This window comes from Alosa pseudoharengus, unplaced genomic scaffold, assembly GCF_046254945.1.
Source record: "Alosa pseudoharengus isolate Yale_2024_CS ecotype anadromous, Long Island Sound unplaced genomic scaffold, YU_APseudo_1.1 YU_APseudo_1.1_scf_5, whole genome shotgun sequence".
Taxonomy (NCBI): domain Eukaryota; kingdom Metazoa; phylum Chordata; class Actinopteri; order Clupeiformes; family Clupeidae; genus Alosa; species Alosa pseudoharengus.
In genome coordinates, this window is record NW_027468837.1 from 28,593,056 (window position 1) to 28,611,461 (window position 18,406).

General features: G+C 42.4%; 2 protein-coding genes and 1 long non-coding RNA gene across 3 annotated transcripts in view; 2 read left to right on the top strand and 1 right to left on the bottom strand.

Annotated features, from left to right (window-relative positions):
* The first annotated feature begins 1,104 nt into the window (after nucleotides 1–1,104).
* On the top strand, nucleotides 1,105–3,374 carry LOC143104626 (adenosine receptor A1-like). The gene is made up of 2 exons (XM_076268769.1): nucleotides 1,105–1,442; nucleotides 1,768–3,374. The coding sequence occupies exons 1-2, from the start codon at nucleotides 1,105–1,107 to the stop codon at nucleotides 2,426–2,428; spliced, it is 999 nt and encodes a 332-aa protein (XP_076124884.1). The 3' UTR covers nucleotides 2,429–3,374.
* Nucleotides 3,375–5,953: 2,579 nt separating this feature from the next.
* Nucleotides 5,954–8,458, top strand: LOC143104627 (adenosine receptor A1-like). The gene is made up of 2 exons (XM_076268770.1): nucleotides 5,954–6,334; nucleotides 6,785–8,458. Exons 1-2 carry the CDS (start codon nucleotides 6,000–6,002, stop codon nucleotides 7,419–7,421), a joined length of 972 nt encoding a protein of 323 aa, XP_076124885.1. The 5' UTR covers nucleotides 5,954–5,999; the 3' UTR covers nucleotides 7,422–8,458.
* Nucleotides 8,459–10,473: 2,015 nt separating this feature from the next.
* LOC143104630 (uncharacterized) overlaps nucleotides 10,474–18,406 on the bottom strand; it is an 8,662-nt gene continuing 729 nt past the window's right edge. The window contains exon 2 of the long non-coding RNA XR_012983105.1: nucleotides 10,474–10,807. This is a non-coding gene — a long non-coding RNA (uncharacterized LOC143104630). The remainder of the gene's footprint in view (nucleotides 10,808–18,406) is intronic.

The window sequence follows — 18,406 nt, forward strand, 5'->3', positions numbered from 1 at the left end:
TGTAAAAATTGACAATAAAAAATAAATTTAATAAGTTGCAGGTATTTTTTTTACTTCTTACTCATTGTAGCCTGAACATAAACACAATGCAACAAATTATATGGTCACCATGACTGGTATAAATAGCTGTCAATCCCTCCTAACATTCTGTAAAAGCGGTCTTAAAAAAAAATATTGATATCCGAGAACTGCCGACGCCATAACATCTCAATTACATCGGTGTTGAGCGGTGGGCCTGAGTACTGACGAAAAGGGGCCCATATCGGGGTGTGGAGGTGCCCCCCCCCCCTGGCGCCTGGGCCCCAGAGCACCGCACTGGCTGCACCATTGGGAGTTACGCCACTGCTGTGTGTGTGTGTTTACATGTGTATGTGTGCATGTATCTTTATGTGTGTATTTGTATGTGTTCCTGAGTGTGTGTGGGCGTATGTGTGCATGCGTAGTGTACAGTCATCAAATGTACACATATATTAATTTATTGTATCGTCCCCCATAAATGGAATTCCACGAAACTTGGCATACATTCAAAGGGTGTCATGATCTTACACTTCAAATTCTGTGCAGTTTTGAACCTGTCAACCAGAGATACCTGCGATTACAACACCTAATTTTTGCTTTTTCATTTTTAACTAGGTGGTGCTATTCATCAAATGAGTGGTTATGGGATGCGTTGACATGCTTCCTTGAGACCAACATACTAAAAAAATGTGTTTCTCCTAGGCCCTACGGTTCTCGAGATATTCACAGAAAACTGTGTCCTACCCTACCCTCCTTTCGGGGGGGTCCAGGCCAGTGCGGGAGGCAGTGGGGAGGCAACGGATCCAAACGAAAACAATGGTTCCGTGTCCTCCTTGTGGGGCTACATGCCCAACATGTTTCATGCACCCCGGTCTTTCAGTGTCTCGGGAATCGTTGACACAAAATTACTGAAGAAAAAAAAGGGTGAAAAAAATAGAAGCATACAAATTACACAAGCCACAAGTGTAGTGTTGTTTCCCCCCCCCTGTGAGCTTCCTCAATAGAGCTACAGTCTCTGTTTCAAAAGGAAGTTCATCTGAAGGTGCATACTCAGTATTTAGCTGAAGTTGCAGCTCATGTACCAGAATGGGAAATCACACCATTGAGGCCATATACACTTTCCTGGAAGTGCTGATCGCCGTGGCATGTTGCCTTGGTAACCTGCTGGTGATCTGGGCAGTGTGGACGCGTGCTGCCATGCGGCGGCAGCCCACCTTCTGCTTCATCATCTCTCTAGCCGTAGCTGACTTCCTGGTGGGGGCCGTGGCCGTACCTCTGGCGGTTCTGGTGGATGGACGGGTCAGAACTTCTTTCTACGGCTGCCTGTTCCTCAGTTGTGTGGTGATTGTTCTGACCCAAGCCTCTGTCCATTCCCTGTTGGCCATTGCTCTGGATAGGTTTCTGCGGGCCCACATCCCACTCAGGTAAGGTTCCTCCTCACTCTAGTCTTAGTCTGCATTCACTTTGCTTTGTCTTCAGTTGTTCACACTAAAACTTTGAAGCCCTCTTATTATGTTGCCTTTGCCACTGATAAATTGTTGTGATAGTTTCTTTGCAGATTTATATTTTCAGACGAAATATTTGTTTTCCTTAAATAGTTCTATTCTTACAGGAATATTGTTTTGTTATAGTAGCGCTGGTGAAATTGTGTTTAGTGATGGTGTTTAAATGCCCTTATACAGATATCACTTACTGTATCTGCCTTGAGTGTAGTGCATGTTAATTGTGTTATTTGATCCTCCACCACAGATACAAAACAATGGTGACAGAGAAACTCTCTTGGACCATAGTAGGAGTCTGCTGGGTGTCTGCAGGTATTCTGGGGTCTGTTCCCATGTTTGGATGGAATCGCCACGACATTCTAGAACAGATGGAAGCATCAAACTCCACATTCATCACTTGTACATTTCTGGCTGTGATTCCCATGCCCTACATGGTCAACTTTAACTTCTTTACTTGCCTACTGCCACCCATGCTGCTCATGATGGTATTGTACCTGTGCATCTTCATAAGGATCCACCATCAGCTGCGAAGCCGTGGGGTGAGCGGTGGTCACTCTTGTTCCTACTACCAGAAGGAGCGGGCACTGGCCCAGTCCTTGCTTCTAGTAGTGATGCTCTTCGCTGTCTGCTGGCTACCTCTGCACTTCATGAACGTCTCCTCTTTCTATGGGGCTGCAGTTCCTCACCAGGCTTTCTATATAGGCATCCTCCTCTCTCATGCAAACTCAGCTGTTAACCCAGTCGTGTATGCCTGGAAGATCCGCAAGATCAAATCTGCTTTTAAGCCAATTTGGAGAAGGTTTGTTGTATGCAAGGAGGTTCAACAAACTCCAAGGAGCAGCCAGACCACAGAAAACATCAACAGCATCAGCACCACCACCAGGAATCAGCAAAACAGTAAGGTGTAGTGGTAGTGGTAATTTCAGGAAATATGATCATATTCAAACAAAAAGAAATCACATATTGTGAGAAATCTGGTGTACAATTAATTGTGATAGAATTGGATTGTAGGTATCATTTGGTTCTACAGAAAGCTAAAAGTGACTACACAAAATATTGTTCATGCTCACATCAAATCTAAGGTTGAGGTTTCATCACTGTGTACTGTAGCTGAAATTACACTTCCTTCTATGACACACATCTACTGATAGTCCATAGGCTAAGGCTAAGTTACTATTGTGTACCATACCTGTCAACATTTAGCTTTCCAAAAACGGGAGATTTTTGGGGGGTGTCAGTGTTTATACCGGATCTGTGTTTCATACACGTGTTTCAACACTGGATTTCGGTAGTTGCTTTTACCTTACCATTACCTTACGCATGCCAGTTATGTATCCACCAGCTGCCTGCCTGCAGCCTACTTCCAAAACTCCAAAGCTGCTTGCTGTCAGATTTGGTTCCGAGGGCACAAGTTCAGTGTATCAACAACACTCAATAACAGTTGATGTGATGTGTTAATCGATTAAATTCCCAACAATTTCACAACAGCTAGTTCTGGAGTAGGCCATTCAGCTAGCCCGCTTGACGAGACAGGCTGCGCAGTCGGCGCCAGGTTTTAGCCTATGACAAAACGGTTGAAATTGAAACTAAGTGATTGTGTATGTGTAGGGTGTATTCCATACACAATCTGGCAACCTGAATGGATCAATGATTTTAAAATGAAGTTTGATGGCCATGCAAATTACGGGAGTTTTCCGGGAGAAATAACAAAACGGGAGGGTGCTGGGAGATGACCTTGAAATACGGGAGAAACCCGGGAAAAACGGGAGTGTTGACAGGTATGTTGTGTACACAAATTCAAAGTAAGTTATCACTGTGATTCTGGCACTGTTGTGTGTATTTCTGTAAAATCCTGACTGTTCTTGTGACTGGAAAGAAGTAATGCTTGCATAATAAACAGTACATGAACAGTACAAGATCCCATCACGGATATGAAAATGATTGCTCAGCGACATTTGAATGACTTGGCTTGTTTTGTTTAACCTACGATGACATGACAAATTTCCGTTCAGTATTCATCATAGAATAGCACCCACTTTCTATCCTTAACAACTTTTCTGGCCAGGGGACTTTTTGAACAAATCTGTTAATTTAATCACATGTATAGGAACACATCATGCAGCCAAAGATTATACAACATAATGTTCTGTCTGGGCCAATATTTCACTTACCCATTCACCACAAAAAAATATATATAAATAAATGTATCTTTCTCGCTGGAATTTTCGTATACATTTTTTAGGAAAATATATAGCTTAATTTACACTGTATGTTTTGGGCCACACACAACTAATTTCAGTTTTACAGTATATCAAGAAAGCATAATATTGATTATTTTGGGCATGCATACAATGTTATATACTGTAAGTATTAGAAAATCATGTCTCATTTTGCATTGGTATTTGGACATGTAACTACACACAACATGCAAAGAACATTTTAGATGTTTTTGTCACTTTTGGGATGCGTATTTCAATAAATTATGTTAACCTAGACTAACGGTGGGGGTATAAGACTAAACATGTTAGAATGTTTAAAAACCCACACCTTTAAGGGTTGAGTACACATAGAGCAGCAAGCTTTGCCTAGTGCACATATGCAGGTAAAGACCTGCTGGATCTGCATACTGAGAAAGTAGACTTACAGTCATTTCTTGTGACCATACATGTGTGCTAGTGTGTTTTTCACAGAACAGCGTGTCACCTGCAGGGTCTTTCTACAGGTGTCTCTACTGCGACAACATGCTTTAAACTTATAGCAATTTCCTATACTGTCCAATGTGTGAGTATGTATGTGTGAATTTGTGTTTGTGTGGCACACATACAAAAAAGGTCAGGATCTTGCTATCTAAGCTAAGCGATCTCGGTTTTGTGGTTAGCCACCTCACTGCACACCTTACCACGGGCTTCTGATTCTGAAACTTGTAAACATCCTTTACTGAGAAAGCACTCTGAAGTGGGCAGGAAGAGAGCAAAAACACACATATTGTACACACACAAGTTGGCCACTTTTACATTTAGATGGAACTAACCAAGCAGATGTGCTTGACTAAGCTTAGTCATTGGGTGGGAATAAAGAACCACTCTTTTGAGCTCAGCTTGAAGGGAGGTTTGTAGGGGACATGATGTTTGGGTTTGGAGAGGATGACCAATACTATAATCATTGTAACATTTGGTATTAGGCCTTAGTATGTAAAACATACTAAGTCCTAAGTGACTCACGAAATGTATTGTAGCAGGTCACAAAGCTGATTTTGTGATTCTATTATGCATTTCGTCCACGTAATGAAATTATTGTGACACATAATTCATTCAGTAAACTGCTGACTCACAAAATGTATTATTGTATGTGATTCTATTATGCATTTCGTCCACAGAATGAAAGCATATGTCACTGAATGCATTTCGTAATTATTATGTTACTATTTTGTGGATGGAATGCCTTCTGTAACTGCAGTCACAGAATAAATCCCTTTTGGACACATCATAATTTCTGTAACACAGCACAATACTTTCGTGGACGAATTTGAAATAGGATGCACAGAATGAGGCGTGTAGGTGCATTCCATATTTACGTGTGGGCAGCCGTGGCCTACTAGTTAGCGCTTTGGACTTGTAACCGGAGGGTTGCCGGTTCGAACCCTGACCAGTAGGCACGGCTGAAGTGCCTTTGAGCAAGGCACCTAACCGCTCACTGCTCCTGAGTGCCGCTGTTGTTGCAGGCAGCTCACTGCGCCGGGATTAGTGTGTGCTTCACCTCACTGTGTGTTCACTGTGTGCTGAGTGTGTTTCACTAATTCACGGATGACAGCGAGGGACCGGGTGATAAATGCAGAGACCAAATTTCCCTCACGGGATCAAAAGAGTATATATACTTATACTTATATACACAGAATTACTTTTGGACAAAAAAGTAATAAAAAACAGTTTGACTTTCGTCTACGACAGAGAATAGTGCATTCAGCCTTACTGTATGTACTGTACATGAAAGGAAAAGGCCACCAGTCAATTTGATCCATGAAAACGATGTGCTCTCTTCGGTGTTTCGTGGACACAATGCAAACCAATTTGTGTATTCCGTGGACAAAAGGCGTTACGATGTAACATGGTTTCGTAATGAATATATGTATTTCGTCACCCAAAAGTCATTCTGTCCACGAAATAAGGCATGTTACATTTGGCACCCCATACTTACAAACCCCAGGTTTGTGTCAGACAAGGGCAAACTTCCTGTTTAGCTTTGGTATTGGTGTGTGTGTGTCTGTGTATTTAAGAGATTGCAGAGACTGTTGCTATCAGAGCACCTTGAAGATCCACACATTGAAAGAAGTTCCTGTTGTGCCATCGGTGCAGGGTAGGTGTGACTGTTTTTCAACACAAGAAGTCTACCTGAGCTTTTCTCAGAAGAGCTTTAGACGCCAGTTCAGAAGGAAGTTCATCTAGGGTTTAATTATCTGTTTAAGTCATTCTTTTTAACAGAATGGCCAAGCACATAGAAGTTCTCTACACCGTGCTGGAGGTCCTGATCGCTGTGGCATGTTGCCTTGGTAACCTGCTGGTCATCTGGACAGTGTGGACATGTGGTGCCATGCGGCGGCAGCCCACCTTCTGCTTCATCATCTCTCTGGCTGTTGCCGACTTCCTGGTGGGGGCTGTGGCGGTACCTATGGCGGTTCTGGTGGACGGACGGGTCAGAACCTCCTTCTTTGGCTGTGTGACCCTGTGTTCTGTGGTGGTCATTTTGCCCCTAGCCTCAATTCATTCACTGATGGCCATTGCTCTGGACAGGTTCCTACGTGTCTACATCCCTCACCGGTAATCTTCCTCCACATTCTATGCTCGCTTCACTATTCTTGCCTTCCCTTCAAAGTTGTCAATTTCATTAGTTATTAGTAACATTTTTTCTTTTATATTTTGTGGGTGTGATGGAGTAGGACAATTGGTTAACCCAAGCTCACCCACTGCTTCAAGTCTGTGTGGCTAAAAGCATCTGCAAAATACCAGTCACTTTACTTTTCTTTTACTGATGCATTTATCTTTATTATCACAGTAAATATGTCCTCTAGCATTGCTATGCTTACTCTTGTATTGTGTAATTATGTCAAAAATGTCTGTTTTGAAGAATAACCTAACTAATTTGTGATTCATCAAATTTGACATTGACATGACATTGAATCTCAGTTGCAGTTACTTTTTTCAAAAACGACTGCATCATTATTGTTTGAGTTTTACATGATGGCAGTGTTATCTAATCCTTCTTTATAGGTACAAGGGAGTTGTGACACAATTTCACTCCTGGTCTATTGTGGGAGTTTGCTGGTTCTCTGCTGGTATATTGGGCTTCATTCCTATGTTTGGTTGGTATCGCCATGACACTCTTGAATACATGGAAGCATCCAACTCGACAACCATCACTTGTACATTTCTGGCGGTGATTCCAATGCCATACATAGTCAACTTTATTTTCTTGACCTGCTTACTCCCACCTATGCTGCTTATGATGGTGTTGTACTTCTATATATTTAGAAGGATCCACCAACAGCTGAGAGGCCATGGGCTGGGCGGCAGTGAGTCTCGGTCTCGTTCCTACTACCAGAAGGAACGGAAACTCACCCGGTCCCTCGCTGTCATTTTGGCACTCTTTGCTGTTTCCTGGCTACCTCTGCATTTCATGAACATCACCTCCTTCTACGGTACTCTAGTTCCTCACCAGGCCTTCTATGTCGGCATCCTCCTCTCTCATGCAAACTCAGCTGTTAACCCAGTCGTGTATGCTTGGAAGATCCGCAAGATCAAGTCTGCTTTTAAGATGTTGTGGAGCAGATACCTTCTATGCATGGAGTACCAAGAGACCCCAGGGGGCAGTCAGGTGACCACCAGCACCAGCACCACCAGGAATTAGCAGCACATCAAGGTCTAGTGGTCTGAAATGCTGGCTATATTTGATATGAAGAGTTTGGTTCAAAACCCTATCTCTCCATTTTTAAAAACAGTAATTCATGTTATTTAATTGTGTATTTCAGGTAATATCAATACAATTGCAGTTGTGTGATTGAGTAAAGATAAATAAAATAAGAATAACCTAACCCTATTACAGTTCCACTGAAAAAATCTGGAATACAAAATAATATAATGTTTTAAAAAAAGGCATTTATGAAAATGCATTAAAATGGAGGATATAGCGTTTTGGAAACAAACTCTTCATATGGACTTCATTATATATATATCAGATTGCATCAGAGACACACACTGACACTAATACAGTGTGAAATGCTACAATAGATTTTAATTCAATACTGCTTAAATACCATACAGTCTCGTTCTATAGAATGCATCTTTGTGAAATAGCCTTGACTAGAGTTCAGGGTAAATCATCCACCTTGTGATAAACTCCATGCAGTTCCACCTCCCTGCCAACAGAGGTCAGCCTGTCATAACTCTTAAGATAATTTTGTGGTGTCTGTAAGTTGTTACCCCCCTCTTTTGGTGAACTGAATATTTAACAACCACACTTTCTGTCAACTATGGGCAGCTGGCAGGAAACAGAGAGCCTGATGAAATCTACAGTTTGGGATGACTATCTGAATGGCCCCAGATGAACATTAGTCAAAGTTGCCAGAAATGTTTCTCAGTTTATTGTGTGTCCTTATGTATGCATTTCATAAGGTCAAATAATATTTGATGTGTTCTCATGCTTTTTGTATTGGTACATGTTTTACAGGATGTATTATGTAGGATTATATTTTCATAATAAAACATAAGTGTGTGAAAAGTATATTGTAGGATTCATTATCAAGTCACACAGTATAAATTGTCATGCAGACGCTATAGCTTTCTGTGAGATACCATCCACCAAACTTAAGCTGACTTGTTTTATTTGTTTTTAATGCAAAATATGGTTGAATAATGATGTAATTGTACACACACACAAATATATTATCGAGTTCATATTAAATGTCTATTTTAAATAATAAAGCCCTCATATTTAGACAGATTATTTTTTAGGCCAAATGTCATTATCGTTTGTTAAAGGTACTTACGCTTTGATAAAGGCAGAATGTAGAAAACCAGCCAGACACATGCTTACTGTGTCCCTCGAGGAAGGCAATAGACTGTATAGTTATCACCTAAATAGGGTTTCATCCCTCCCGCAAACTATACAACCTACTACCTCACCTCGCTGAGACACCCCATCACACAGGACATGAGAGCAGACCACTGGTCAAGACATCACCAGTCCTTTTACAGCACACATGAGAGAAGTACACGGGTCAAGATAACTCCTCATCACCAGGAGGCTTCATCGACACACTGTACATAATGAATATATGTCATATTGTGTCTACATTTACAATGAATGCAGATTAACTGGTAAATTTGCTTTCCACATTGTCATAAGGAAAACATAACCACTGCAAAGACATGTTTATCACACTGCATCATCAAGAGGATTTATCTATTTGCGTAATGAATATAGCTCTAATATCATTCCTAGACAATGGGTAGTCTACACAAAAAAAGTATGGTAACACTTTATTTTAATGTGTTGCACAGTGTACCCTAATTAGGTACAGTGGTACAACCTGTGTAACAACATGTACTATCAGGTACTATCATTGTACTTGCATTATGTATTTGTGGGTACCTACATATAGTTGTTACATTGTAATACTGACTGCTTTTACAAAACTTTGCCAATTTGCCTAAATTTTCATCAGAGGCAAACAGCTGACCTGAGACCTGCTGGATGGGGTAAATCTGGTCATGATAGATTTAATATACAAACCATTCTTAGCTCCAGTCAAGGCCTCATTGTCTTCAGTGTACATGTAACAGCTGTGCTGCTACAACCTTGTTACTCTTTGATACAGTGGAATAAACCTATTATGTGTACCAGGTAATTACTTACATGTACATATGACATGTATGATATGTCTTCGATGTCTTGGAACAGGTCTACTAATTCACTACATAGTACATATATCAACTGTGTTGGTACACACGTATTACTCTTTTGATACAGTGGAATAAACCCATTAAAATAAAGTGTACCAGTTAAGTACTCACATGTACATATTATATACATCCTGTCAATGATGTCATGCATCCTGTAATTGATGTGTTGAAATGTGTCTGCTGTTACACCACACAGTACATGTGAATTAGTAGACCTGTTCCAAGACATCGAAGACATAACATACGTGTCATATGTACATGTAAGTAATTAGCTGGTACACATAATAGGTTTATTCCACTGTATCAAAGAGTAACAAGGTTGTAGCAGCACAGCTGTTACATGTACACTGAAGACAATGAGGCCTTGACTGGAGCTAAGAATGGTTTGTATATCAAATCTATCATGACCAGATTTACCCCATCCAGCAGGTTTCAGGTGAGCTCTTTGCCTCTGATGAAAATTTAGGCAAATTGGCAAAGTTTTGTAAAAGCACTCAGTATTACAATGTAACAACTATATGTAGATACCCACAAATATAATGCAAGTACAATGATAGTACCTGATAGTACATGTTGTTACACAGGTTGTACCACTGTACCTAATTAGGTAGGTACACTGTAACAGCGACACATTAAAATAAAGTGTTACCAAAAGTATTTCATGTCATAAGACTGGTATAAGCATGTGATAAACATGTTATAGGAGATACCGTATAGATATCCTGTCACATGTCCTCACAGCAGTTTGTAGCAAATGGTTTGATAAAGTTTTGTTACCAGTATCAATGATTGCCAAAATTATTTTTTCCAAAAATGTTGATGCTACTGAAGCAACAACAGCTAACATTGTCATACGCATCACATCTGTCATAGTGTCATACCTTTGGACAATTACCAATACGACATCAATGAAAGTAAATGTCATCATCATCATCCACATCTATGTGGTATCTTCCCAGACATGCTCATAGCCATACTCTGATGACAAAGGGCTCACATAAAGTTACTAGATAATGTTTAATATGGGCAGCATCATTGATGTTACATATTTGGATATGAATTTCTGCCTGTCTCCTGGACGTTCCAACAGATGTGGTGAGTGGTCAGCCTGGAGGTCAGTCTGTCTCTTTAGGAAAGACAGTAGATTGTATAGTTATCTCAGAGGGAGGATCGCACCCCACAACTATTCAATCTACTACCTCAGCCTCAAGAACAGCTGTCAATTAGCCAAGAGTGAGCCATCATCCAGTCATCATCCAGCCAGGACTAAGCCAGCAATCAAGCCGTCTCTCAATGGTCAATGGCCTGGCAGCTACTCTGCAGAACAATGAACTGGAGAAAAAGAAAAAAGAGGGAAAGAGAGAGAGAGAGAGAGAGAGAGAAGGTGCTTTATTAGATGCTCATAGTTACATGTCTCAATATAGTGTAAATTGCGCTGTGCTTTTAAAATATCTCCTTAGAGTCACTGAAGTGGAAGTGAAAGGTTTAAACTTGCCAATAAAAATAAAAAGACAAGGAAGCCGTTGAGTGAAAGTACATCAATCAATTCACAAGCGAACATATGAGCATCAGTGTGTCAGATGTGTATAGAAATACACAGACTGATAGAACATGAACAAAAGCTGGACAGACTGTTCCTGATCGGGGGAGAGAGAGCCAGCCTCTCACTGGGAAAGGGTTGGGGTGTCCTCTTTGCCCATATAGCCTGGTGATGGGAGTTCTCTAGCTGCCATTATCCTCAAAGGCACAAAGAGAAGGGAGTCTGGTAGCAGTTTTAAAGAGAATTACCTTGAGGGGAACAATTAGCGTTCCTTAAAAAAAAGGAGGGGTTGAGTTATACCCTGTGAGCTCTCAGCTGAATGCAGAGAACTGCCCCTAAGCAATGGTCAAATGAAATGTTGAGGGTATCCTAGCGTCCGGCACAGGTGGGTCGTTTGGATGGAAAAGCCGCGCACAGTAATTACAAAGGCAGTATTTTTTTTTTTTGTTGCCAGGAACATTACAACACAATCATGAGGCGGCACACACACAGCGCAGCGCAGGCTTCTCCGACTGTGCTAATTTCTGGAAGGCTTAAGCGTAACTCACTGGCAGTCAGAGTGAGGTTGGCATGAAGCAGAGGCAAGTGGCGCCAAGAAAGAGCGAGCACCCGTTTTTCTTACAAACTTGGCTCTTTCCCGCCCCACAAACCAGCGCAAGCTTGCTGTTTAACAGGCAGAAGTAAAGAGCTGAGTTTAAACATGGCTTCCCCTGGCTGACTCCCGCTAGCCTGCACAAAGCTGTGCGTATAGGCTGCTGCCACCAATGCAAAGAGGGGAGAGAGAGAGGAGACCTAACAAAATGGCCGCTCTTCGGCCATTTTAGGGAAGGGCTGGGCTTTCTCAAGTCAACACGTGGGGGAAGATCCAAGAGCTTCCTCTGAAACGTGACAATTGCACCAAAATATCAAAACTGAGACCCAGCCACTGATAGTCCAAGAGAGTCTAACATCAGCAATACGCCTCTGTATGTTATAGTTACATGCCATTCATATATCATTAGGGGAAAGTTTCAGAATCAATTTTTATTCAAGGCCGTGAAACAAACATTATACGCTCGATACTTGCCACACCATTCATTCATATAACAGAGAAAAGATGCTACCCCATCCAGGTTTGCTACCATCAAAATCTGTACACCCCAAACAATCACACTAGGAATCAGTAAAGTCTACAAACACACTCGTTGACCTACACATCGAAATAGATCTTAGGCACATCTGAGGATGAGTATACTGTAATAAAAGTTCCTGAGAAGAAAGGACAATGCCATAGGCTAGCCAGCTACCACCACTGCTGTGTGTGTGTGTGTGTGTGTCTGTGTGTGTGTGTGTGTGTGTTTGTGAAGAATGACTCGACGGTTTGCATAAATTAGCATGTGAAACAGAGGCGGGTGAAAGGCGGTGTCGGGGCAGGTCATTTACATGTGGGACTGCGCTCTGGGCTAACCACAGTGGACGGGCAGTGATGGAAATGATTTGGCAGAGCAGCAGGGCAGTGGGGCAGCGAGCGAGCACTCACAGGGCTGGCTAAGTGAGCCTGAGAGAGGAGATGAGGAGAGAGGGAGGGAGGAGGGGGATAGTGGATGACAGGGGACGAGAGGAGAGAGGGAGAGAGCAGAGGAATACTGGTGGGGAGGAGAAGACTTAAGAGGGGATGCGAGGATGAGCAAAAAAGAGAACAAGAAAGCGATGAGGAGGAGAGAGGACAGTGGGTTAGAGGAAAGGATGAGAAGAGAGGAGGAACGCGAAGATGAGAGGAGGACAACGTGAATGAGAGGAAGAAGAAAAAGAGGAGGGAAAGATATGAGGACGGAACAGGAGAGAAATGTGAGGCTAGGCTCTCTAAGTGAAGTCCTTAATTGAGACACAGAATGAATTGGAGGGTAAATGGTGTCAGTGTTCTGTCAGGTCTCAGCATGAGGGTACAGAAGGACTAACCCACTACGCTGACAAAAAGTCGTGTGTGTGTGTTTGTGTGTGTGTGTGTGTGTGTGTGTGTGTGTGTGTGTGTGTGTGTGTGTGTGTAATCGTTTTTCCATATTGTCTATTTACACTGATGCTGCATCCAGCTGATATATATATATATATATCTTAGATGACCTGGCTGGACAAATCCAAATCTCATCTTCTGCCTCTCCCTATCTCAGTGCAAAGCTATGTTCAGTACCTGACCTACGCCAGGTTTCTGAAACACATCCATGGAAGAGGAGGCACATTGGAACAGAAAAGAAATATTGAATAACATTCCAATCCCTGGCCAAGTGTGATGATGACCTCTAGAGACACTGAATGCCAACAGACAGATAGCCATGCATTGAAACAGACAAACACAAACAGAGTTATTTACCATGCAGGAAACTATTGGATGACAAAGGAAAACACATGTGGTGTCTCAAAATGTTAAAGGTGAGAGCAGCAGGCAGGACAATAGCACTAGACACCCTGCTCTCAAGTTTGAAAGAACTTAGATACTAAAAGTGCAGACAAATTGGAAGCTGTTATATATCAGGTTATAAATGAACACAATCACCCCACTTGTTTTTTTTTTAGTCTGAGCCTTTAAATGTAGAATTAGTAGAAAATACAGAGCTAGTAATGCTAGTTTGTTTGTGAGTGTTCAAATGCTTACAAGCAGGGACTGCTAGTAGGCTACTGTTGGAGGACATGTATTAATGCATGCTAATCCTCTCACAGCAACTTGGCCAGTGAGCATCTGACAGGGTGGAAAGTGGAAACTGTGGTATAGAGGATGTGCTAATATGGTGATTGTCACACTGCTATTCAGCCTGTTAGCATTCACATAATAAATGGGGGGGGGGGGAGTGAAGCTGTTGACAGACATGTAGTAATGTGTTCTATTCCTCGTTGCACTGGAGTCGCTCTCTCTCTCTGAGTCCTCCAGCGCCAGGAGCTCTTCCTTTGTGTGGTGGAGTCGCTCTCTCTCTCTGAGTCCTCCAGCGCCATGCTGTACAGAGCGCAGGAGCTCTTCCTGTGTGTGGTGGAGGGGCTCTGGCACAGCACTCGAGAGGTTTGGCATGGTGCGTGGTTTTGCCATCTGCGAGGCATTCGCTACCGTGGCCCCTGCGCATTGCGTTCCTTATCACCCACTTTGTGCCCCAACATCGCTGCACGGGGTCTTCCTGCTCGCAACGTGTGTGTGGGTGTGTGCGTGTGTGTGTGTCTGTGCACCACACTCTACAGGAATGACCTGATAACGTCCTATTCCTCTCTGTCTGTTTTTTGTATTTGTGTGACTAGTTTATTTCATTAAGAAAAGCTTTACAGAATGCCACATTACAACAGGTCTTCAAAAACAGGATCTATAAATAACACTTACATGTCAAACACTAACACTATTCGGCATAATCACAGACTTATATTTGAATTAATAATATTACAGTTTGATACATTCATTTGTTGACATATTTGATAAAAATGAATTTACTATTGAGCATTTTTGGATGAAGTAATGTTAATGTTGTAGTTTGCTGTTTCCTGCTAACTGATGCATGAAGCTAGGCTACTACAAAAACCTCACAACATACGTAATTGCATTAGTTATCACGAGTAGAGCACAGATTTTTCATCTGTTAAGCATTAAATGCAATTTCTAGAAGTAAGCAAATCCGTAATTCATCAGCGGGGAATATTATTCATAAACTACAGTAGGTACCATTGATAAACTTTGTGTTTTACATACCACTTCCATACTAGCTGCTGCAAAAGGTTCCTGTTTCAGATAGTCTGTGATTATTGTATGTGTAGTCTTTCTCCTTTCTGAGCCAAACCATTGATCTAAACAGTATAGGAGCATTTTGGCCTCGCCGATCCCATGCTCTCTCGTCTCACTCTCGGCCTCCTGTTAGCACGCTGAGCTGAGGGAGTGCACCCTGTATGCTAAAATAGCAAAGCTAAACAGGAAGTTTGCCCTGGGTTGACCTTGTTTGACTTCTTCCTGGGGTTTGTGAGGTCTGCTGAAGGCCATCCTGACAGCGGGTGAGTAGGGAACAGGGACAGGCCAGATCAGGGCCAGAGTCGGGTTCTAGGATCAGGCCAGCGTTTTGTAATCGCACACATTGTGGCATACACATAGTGGCCTCTCCCTCCCTTCCTCTCTCTCTCTCTCTCTCTCTCTCTCTCTCTCTCTCTCTCTCTGTCAAACACACGCACACACACACACACACACACACACCCACTACACACACACACTTTTCTTCACCTGACGTACAAATGACCCACTGAAGACCCTGCCTAAAGAAAATTTTGAGCTGGTGGCATGGAGGAACTGAAATTCGTAGGTCAAGAGCATGGTTTTCAACCTGACTTTAAGTCGGGCACATAAGCACACTATAAGAGCAGATATTTCACACTCAGCTCAGAGAGATAATAAAAACACATGATGATGGATCCTTGTTTAAAGTTAAAGTGTTCATTGTTGTGTAACATTCCTCCTGTTATGTTGCTCTGCAGACAAGTATTTTTGACTTCTTACCATGTAATAATGATAATATTTTCACAATAAGGTAATTCATGCAGAGTAAACTGTATAATAACAAATTATAGTTACTGTTTGAACAGAAATACAGTATGTTGCTGATTTACACTTTGAGCCAGGCATTTTCATTTAATCACAGGCTTGTTTTGTGTTAGACCAACAGTGATTGTGGGTATCTAAACTAAGCTGCAGGCATTGTATCAGACTGCAAAGGTTAAAGAGATTTGAGCGTCTGCACTTATTGTTTCTGATTCATCAATACGGCCAGAGTGTTTATCTCCCAAAGGCTATCTGTGTCTGGCCTTGACTGTAATCCATTCAGAGTGTTTATGCACCCATATTTCCTGATAAAAAGCACACAGGCTTTGTTCCTGGTAACCACAACGGCACAGGGGGAGGGGAGGGGAGGAGCGAGGATGGGGGGTGGGGGGTACGAAAATAGCAGGAAGCAGGAATGGCGTGCCGGAGAAAAATATCTAGTAACGTGACGGGTTCAACTGAGGAGACGAGAGGAGGAGGAAGCAGGCTCATTTTTGCTCTGTCACTCCGCCCTCTGTTAGAAACTCCTCTCCTCTCCTACATTAGTGCCCTCCCCCATGGACTGTTTTAACTATGAAAAACATACATGAAAACTGTTCGGACGTTTCCTGTTTTGATTTAGATTTGTGATATATTCTTTAAAACAACGCCCAAAAAAATGCCCGTCGCATGCCGCATATCTTAACAAAGAAAGTGTTATTCTGCATGTATTCCTGTCTTGTGCAGTGTAATAAGGCAAGATGGCGAATAAAAGATGCCACTACCTTTTTCTAACCAGTCCGAATAATGGTCATTTGGCAATTTAGTGTTATATTTGGTGCAGATATCAAAGATTTGGTGCAGATGTCAAAGATGATTTTTTTTCCATTATTTTTTTTTAATCAAAATCCTGATATGGAGGTCTTGGTCACAGGACATAGCCAGAATCTGTCCGATCTGGTTTAAACTGGTTCCCAAACATATCCATGTAAAGTGGGTTCATGTCAGTTGGGTTCATGTCAGTTGACTCAGATTCATTTTAACAAATACTGTATATTAATCTGTATTGATATAGTACATGTTTAAATGTCCTGTTTTAACACCTGAATGCTGATTTTATTGTTTTGTCAAAATTACAATATGTTAGACAATTGCATCTTTAAAAGAGAAATTACTGATTTTATGCTTATTGCATTGATTACTGACGGATTGAAAATGTGCTTTAAGTTAAAGCCGATTTTAAAGTTCTTTCCGATACTAGATCTAGTATAATGTACATGTAGGATACATTTCGGAATATCAACACATTTAATGGAAGAACTTTAAGTGTGAATCTAAACGTCATAACCTTGGGGATAATGCTCGGACAATTATATTCAGTATATGGAGTGCCATATTAATATTCTTTTTGTGGAGATCAACAAATTGACTTCAGAAAGCATTTTTTCCCTGGTGATGGTAAAATTAGTACTGTGCTGGACTATACATAAGGACATAAAAGGAGCAAGTCAAAGCACAAAAGGTTTTAGTCGTGTCGGCAGTGCATTTGTTATCTGAAAGTTAAGCTTGTGGAAAATGACTTTGCCATTTATCTAGATGTTTGTTTTTGGGGCCTTGGGAGCTTGATCAGCCTCTCCCTCTTGGCCTTTACAATATATCACGCTTATATTTCAGCAGGATTTAAGCCTTGTATGAGCGGCTAGTACGAAAAGCCACACGTTAGTCCTCGAGGTCTTCTTGACCTGCTCGACATTCTGCATACACACTCAGGAGCCTGTGGAGCTGGGTTCTGAACACACCTATCACTGTCGGGACAGCTAGTCGCCCTCTCCTCTTTGACACTCAACACAGCAGTTTCAACTGTTTCCCACACTGACATTTACATGCATGCGAAAATGTATTGATAAAGTAGCGCAACACAAATATACAGTACCAAGTAAGGGAGAAATGGCGGCGGATAGGGCAGACACGTGTACAAGATGAAGAGGAAGATGAGGAAGTGCGGAGCCATGAGGAAGAGTTGCAGGAGACTGGGAAGGAGATATGAGTATAAAGCAAACAGTGAAATCAAATAGCATAGTAGAATACAAGGGTGTGAGTTTAGCTGGAGATAAAAATGTCTCAATACCTGGCGGGTGTCGACTACAAGGCCGAACGGCGTGTGCGAAGCCTCGAGAAGCGGAGGGAAGCGAACGGGCAGCAATGGCGAAAAAAGCTGGTGAGAGAAAAGGAGAAAAAAAACGGGGGAGCAGAGAGAAAAAAAAGGAGGAGAGGAACGTCTGTTTCCACGTTGGGTTGACTGTCGGCTGGCGGGACAAAAGAGAGCCAGAGAGGTACGCTGGGAAACTAGCCCAGCCGGGAAGAGGGCATGAGTTGGCATGGACCACTCCACTCCCCCTACCCACAGGTCTGGCCATGCCCCCCTAGTTCCAGCCCAGATCGACTCTGCCGCCAAAACAAAGAGAAGGACGAGAGAGCGGACGGTCAGGCGGGGGGACGAATGAGCAAGTGAAGGAGAGAGTGGACAAGAGGACACAGATAAGGAGTGTGTGCGTGCGACTAGCTGGCTGGGGCTGACTGTTGAGGAGTGTGTAATCCAGTGTCTTTTTGTGGTGACAGACCTAGCGAGCGGGCGGCTCGGTAGTAGAGTGGTTCAGCCTGTTTGCTGTATTTGGGTACAGAGGTAGAAGGGGCGGCTTAAACCCACTCACCCCCTCAGGCCCGCAGGGCAGAGGCAGATTCCCTCCAAAACACAACAGACATTTCAACACACACACACACACACACACACACACACACAACACAACATGCCCGTGCTGCGCCGCCGCTGCCGTGCGCGACACTACCCAACCCCAAAGCGAGGGGGTAAAAAAAAAAA

Excerpts from the sequence above, each read along its gene's own strand:
- LOC143104626 (XM_076268769.1), top strand. The coding sequence starts at position 1,105 with ATGGGAAATCACACCATTGAGGCCATATACACTTTCCTGGAAGTGCTG. Across the intron at positions 1,443-1,767 it reads CGGGCCCACATCCCACTCAG|ATACAAAACAATGGTGACAG; the intron begins GTAAGGTTCCTC and ends CCTCCACCACAG.
- LOC143104627 (XM_076268770.1), top strand. The coding sequence starts at position 6,000 with ATGGCCAAGCACATAGAAGTTCTCTACACCGTGCTGGAGGTCCTGATC. Across the intron at positions 6,335-6,784 it reads CGTGTCTACATCCCTCACCG|GTACAAGGGAGTTGTGACAC; the intron begins GTAATCTTCCTC and ends CCTTCTTTATAG.